We start from the raw sequence: 5,101 nt of genomic DNA, 5'->3' as shown, positions 1-5,101 counted from the left end.
TGGTTGGCTGTGAGGCCTAATTTAGATGGTCATATTTAGGATTTTTCAATTCATTGTGGCTCTTACCCAATTGAATAGGGTTGATTGATCTATTTGGGTCTTTTACATAATTTATAAAATATCATAACAGAAAAAATAAATTAGGGATATTTTAGTTTTTTCATATGACATGAAAAATTATTTGTAAAATTTAATTGGATTGACATTTGGTATTTCAAATTTAATTGCTTGTGGTATTTAAGTTTTCATTTATTATTTTAGAAAAATTATGTGGTTATTAAATACACGAGAGAAAAATTATACAATAATATTTATTTTCACAGAAAAGAATAATTTTATTTTATCATGATTATTATCATCATATAAATTTTTGTGTTGATTAAAGTTTTTATATTTAATAATTATTATAATTATTTTTATTATTGAATCAATTTTTATATAATTAGATTAAAAAGTTTAGTAAATATTATTGATAATATATATCCCAAAGTTTTATCTGACTAATATTTGTCAAGTAGCATAAGATAATAGGTTTATGTGATATAAATTATAATAATATTTTATTATTTATAAGATATTTAGAATATAATTTATATTTTTTAGTGATATTGTAGCCAACATAGTGGTCTGGATTGATAATTTATACAATTATATTAATAAATTAATCTTAAATAAATTTTAAAAATAATATTTATAATGATATACATAATTAAAAATTTTATATAATTTAAAAAAAAAATAATTTTGAATAATTATATGATAAAAAAATATTATTATTTTAGATCAAGCCGACAGATCTAAAAATAATAATTATATGATAATAATTTTTATTATTATTTTATATTAATAAAAAAATATTATTAATATAAAAGGTCGATGGGGTTTGAATCAGGTTGACAGATTAATATAAAGGATCGAATTGATTAAAAAATATATTTTTAAAATTTTAAATAAATAGACCATGAAAAAAATATATAGGTAAAACCCATCATCCGAATTGTTTTGATAAAAGAGCCTTAATTTTTTTTTGGGTACCGTTCTTCCGTACAAGTAAAGGAGCGGCATTAATGGGTAATCTTCTGGCCCATATAATGGGCACCGTCTCATCAGACACCTTACTGTAAAATTGGTTAAGCCAGATATGATATAGATATTCTTCTGTAACGGTGAGACGTTCTTACTCGGAAGGTTCAAAATGCGTGTGACAAAGTTGGGCGAGTGATTGCGGCAGTCCAGAGGTCTCCATCATCACCGACCTGTTCTCATCACCTGCATCTCATGCCTTATCCCAAATTTATCTCTATTCCCTTCCATTATCCCTTTGCGAAACCCTTCTTCGCTTCACCCTTTTGCTAGGCTGGCTGTCGTGGGAAGGCTTGCCCTTGCGCTCTCTCCCACCTTATCTTCAACGCCTCCTCCTCAAGGTACTGTAACCCTCTTTACTCCTCTGAACGTTGTTTTGATGGTAGATGCTAATCGCCATTCTATACTCTCGATCTTTCTTGCTTTCCCCTTTTGGATGATGAATTCCGATGGAGGATACAAGTGGTTGACATTCCATGTTTGGGGATAAATCTGTGCCTGTATTATATCCCTCTTTAATTTTATAAGAAAAAACCACAAAACTGATGGTTAATCTATAACGTCATCATTATGATTTTGCTGTTATTAACATAGTAATTCCACACTGTTATGAAAGAAGAATAGATTTTTACTAATTTTGGACGAGAATCAAAATTCACTGAAAATTGTACAAGGACAACAACAACGTGGTAGCTAATACTCCAATGCTTATGAGAACCTCGGAGCTCAAATATAATGCTAACGGTGGTGCATGTTAGGTCTGCCTAGAGTCTTGCTCATAATCAAGAAGCACTTGCAATAGGAATTTTGAGGGATCTCTCCTGTATCTGAGTGTTAGATCAGATTACTCTGTTTACTTTGGAGTAGGAGGATCTGAAGCTTCTGTATTTGTTACTAAGATGCTCACGTTCGATAACTTGCAATGTTGATAAACGATTAACAGTAAGAATTTCTGCAAATTTTCTACCTATTGAAACTGGTCATGGTGTAGCCTGATTTATTAGGGATATAGTTGTCTATGGATATGCATCTGTAATTTCCTTACACTCAATTGGATGTCATACTTAGTGCTATATCTCTTTCATTTTCTTGTTTGTCTTATTTTAACATGTTATGCTGTAAATTTGGATAGTGCATTGACATCTCTGAGTTTATCATGAGTGGATGTTGTTCAAACAGATGATATGTGCTCTCTCTTTCTCTCTCTGAGACTAGTTTATGGTTCATCCTTGGTGCTCTAATATATTTTATTATATAACCAGCAAACTGAAGGTTATGCGCCCATGTAAGCCATCATTGTTTTTTCCTTCAATTGCTCGGGTGCTTGATTGGAGAGGCTGAAAACACTGCATTTTTTATGTAAATTTTATGTGATTGTTCTATTATGACTTTGACCTTGGAAGGTGCAGGAGTCTATACAGTCTGACTCAAACAAGTGTTCAGTTTTCCAAGTTCATAGTGATCTGAAGTGCTAGGAAAATGTCAAGAGCAAATACACATTGGTGTTATGTTTGCAGTCGAGCAGTTCAGCCACTTGGAAGGGACATGACCTGCCCCAACTGTAATGGAGGCTTTGTGCAAGAACTGAATGAGCTAGACGATAGACTGAACCCATTTGATTATCTTGCAGTGGACTCTAATGATCGCCACAACAATCAGTTTGGAATTATCGATGCCTTCTCTGCATTGATAAGGCAAAGAATGGGAGGAAGCAGCAGGGAGTTTGATGTCCATGGTAGACCCAGTGTTCCCATGGGAAATGGGACAAGATTTGGACTCGAGCCTTGGCTGCTGTTTCGTGGCCAGCTTCCTTTGCATACATCTAACGGAGAGACTGAACTTCTATTTAATGGTGGCACTGGAGTTGGGATGAGTCGTGCTAACTTGGGGCACTACTTTTTTGGTTCTGGATTTGAAGACTTCATCGAACAGCTTAGCAGGAATAACCACCATGGCCCACCACCTGCTTCGCAATCAGCAATTGATGCCATGCCCATCGTGAAGATCAACCAGAGGCATCTTCGAGGTGATTCACACTGTCCAGTTTGCAAAGACAAATTTGAGTTGGGATCTGAAGCACGTGAAATGCCATGTAAGCATTTATATCACTCAGACTGCATCATCCCTTGGTTAGTCCGACACAATTCTTGCCCAGTTTGTCGCCACAGGCTGCCATCCCAAGCCTCCAGTCATGGAAATCATGTACGAAGTAGAAACCAGTATTTTGGTGATGGTTCAAGCATCAACAGTTATACTACTAGGGAAAATGGTGGAGAAAGCCAAGCCAGGAGAAATCTCTTCTCCTTTCTTTGGCCATATGGCACTGCAATCACCACTAACTCTAACACAAATGGGACGGGTGGGAGTAGTTCTACTGCTGTTCAGGAAGATATCAATCAGATGCATTATTCTGGCTGGCCCTTCGACTATTAAGATCTTACTTTTAGTTATCATTTCACAAATTGTGTAAGACCTTGTCATATGCAGTCTCCGGAAGTTCATGAAACATATTCTGAATAACAAGAATATGTACGTTGTGGCTTACTATTTTGTGAATGTGAATGCTTCCATCATAATTTCCATTCTAACAAAGCAGAAACCAAGTAATATTAGGGCTTCTCTTCTGTTTCTTGGTGCTTGTAACTGTTGAGAAAAATGATTTTTCTCATTAGGATTTGATCCTTGGAGAGCCGTTTTCATTGAGGATAATCCCTTGTTTCTATTTGCTTCCACGTCTTCATTTCTTACGATATTCCTTGTAACTACATATTTTCCATGAATAAATCACATGAGTGAATGCCAGGTGGAGCTCTTGGGTGTATGGAGCTACACAATTATTATAGTGAATACATCATTAGGATTTTGGATCCACAACTCTTTTGTTGTATTAGTTTTAGATTTATGATTATATATTTTCATCTCGATGCACTTCGAGATAGTCAACTTTTGATTCTTACTGAAACTTAACTAATCTCATTTCCATTGTTAAAATCTCAATGATTGATGGCAAACTAGGCACTGAAAATATTAGTATGAACGCCACATATATTAAGCTAGTTATTTTTCTATTTAGATTTGGAAATTTCTGGTTTATCTCTTGGTCGTATTGTGTAACTAATTTTCCTTATGTATGTGGTTAATATTATGGTCAAATTTGTTTGTCAATTTGACATGATAAATGTTAGAAAAAAAGGGATAGAGACAAATATTATTATAGAAGAAGTTAATTTGCATTAACATGTTCCTTTCCTATTTATACAGATTATGAGGGAGGATTTCGCTCAATAGAGTAGAGAGATTTTCTCATATAGTTAAAGAAATATTATCTACTATTATGCCCCTACAAGATGGTGCTCTTATCAAGGACACAAATCTTGGATCGATGTAATGCAAAAAGTTAACTGATCAGCCGAATGAACATGAGAAACTCGTAGTTGATGGCGGACAACTTGATCTTGCACAAAGTGGAAGTCGATAGCAATATGTTTCATGCAGGAGTGGAACACCGGATTAGTGCATAGATAGGTAGCTTCGACATTATCACAATATATTGTAGGAGTGGAGTTGATGTTGAGTACCTTAAGCAGATTTGTGACTCAATTAAATTTGGTAGTGACAGTGGCGATGGCACGGTATTCAACTTTAGTTGTAGACCGTATGATTGTCTTTTGCTTCTTAGAACTCTAACTGATTGGATTAGCTCCAAGGAAGACAATATACCCCGATGTGGATGTTCTATCATCAAAGTTGTTTGCCCAATCGGTATCAATAAATGCATGAAGCTGAAGTGGACAGTGTTTACGAAGGAAGAGATCATGATTGTGTAACATCCCTCATTTCTGAATTTTCGTATAAGTTTCTAGTTGTAATGTAAGTATCTATTTTAAATTTGATAAAAGAGCCAAAGTATGAATCTGAGAACTTATTCATAAGATTTGGAGGATTTGTTAAAAAAAAAAATCTGAGGACCTATATGTAAACTCTAAGGAAATAATCGTAAATATAATAATACAAGAAT

At 34.3% G+C, this 5,101-nt stretch overlaps 1 protein-coding gene across 2 annotated transcripts; it reads left to right on the top strand.

Annotated features, from left to right (window-relative positions):
- The first annotated feature begins 1,193 nt into the window (after positions 1-1,193).
- On the top strand, positions 1,194-3,627 carry LOC135677478 (probable E3 ubiquitin-protein ligase RHC1A). Of its 2 annotated transcripts, none has more exons than XM_065189848.1 (2): positions 1,194-1,424; positions 2,487-3,627. In XM_065189848.1, exon 2 carries the CDS (start codon positions 2,563-2,565, stop codon positions 3,514-3,516), a length of 954 nt encoding a protein of 317 aa, XP_065045920.1. In that variant the 5' UTR covers positions 1,194-1,424; positions 2,487-2,562; the 3' UTR covers positions 3,517-3,627. The 2 variants fall into 2 exon arrangements, with proteins under 2 accessions (XP_065045920.1, XP_065045913.1); XM_065189841.1 differs by having other exon boundaries at positions 1,195-1,424; positions 2,493-3,627.
- The last annotated feature ends 1,474 nt before the right edge of the window (positions 3,628-5,101 follow it).

The sequence above is a fragment of the Musa acuminata genome, chromosome BXJ1-1 (genome assembly GCF_036884655.1).
Source record: "Musa acuminata AAA Group cultivar baxijiao chromosome BXJ1-1, Cavendish_Baxijiao_AAA, whole genome shotgun sequence".
Taxonomy (NCBI): Eukaryota; Viridiplantae; Streptophyta; class Magnoliopsida; order Zingiberales; family Musaceae; genus Musa; species Musa acuminata.
Note: the sequence above shows the minus strand (reverse complement) of the source record. Positions and strands in the feature narration are given on the sequence as shown.

Excerpts from the sequence above, each read along its gene's own strand:
- LOC135677478 (XM_065189848.1), top strand. The coding sequence starts at position 2,563 with ATGTCAAGAGCAAATACACATTGGTGTTATGTTTGCAGTCGAGCAGTT.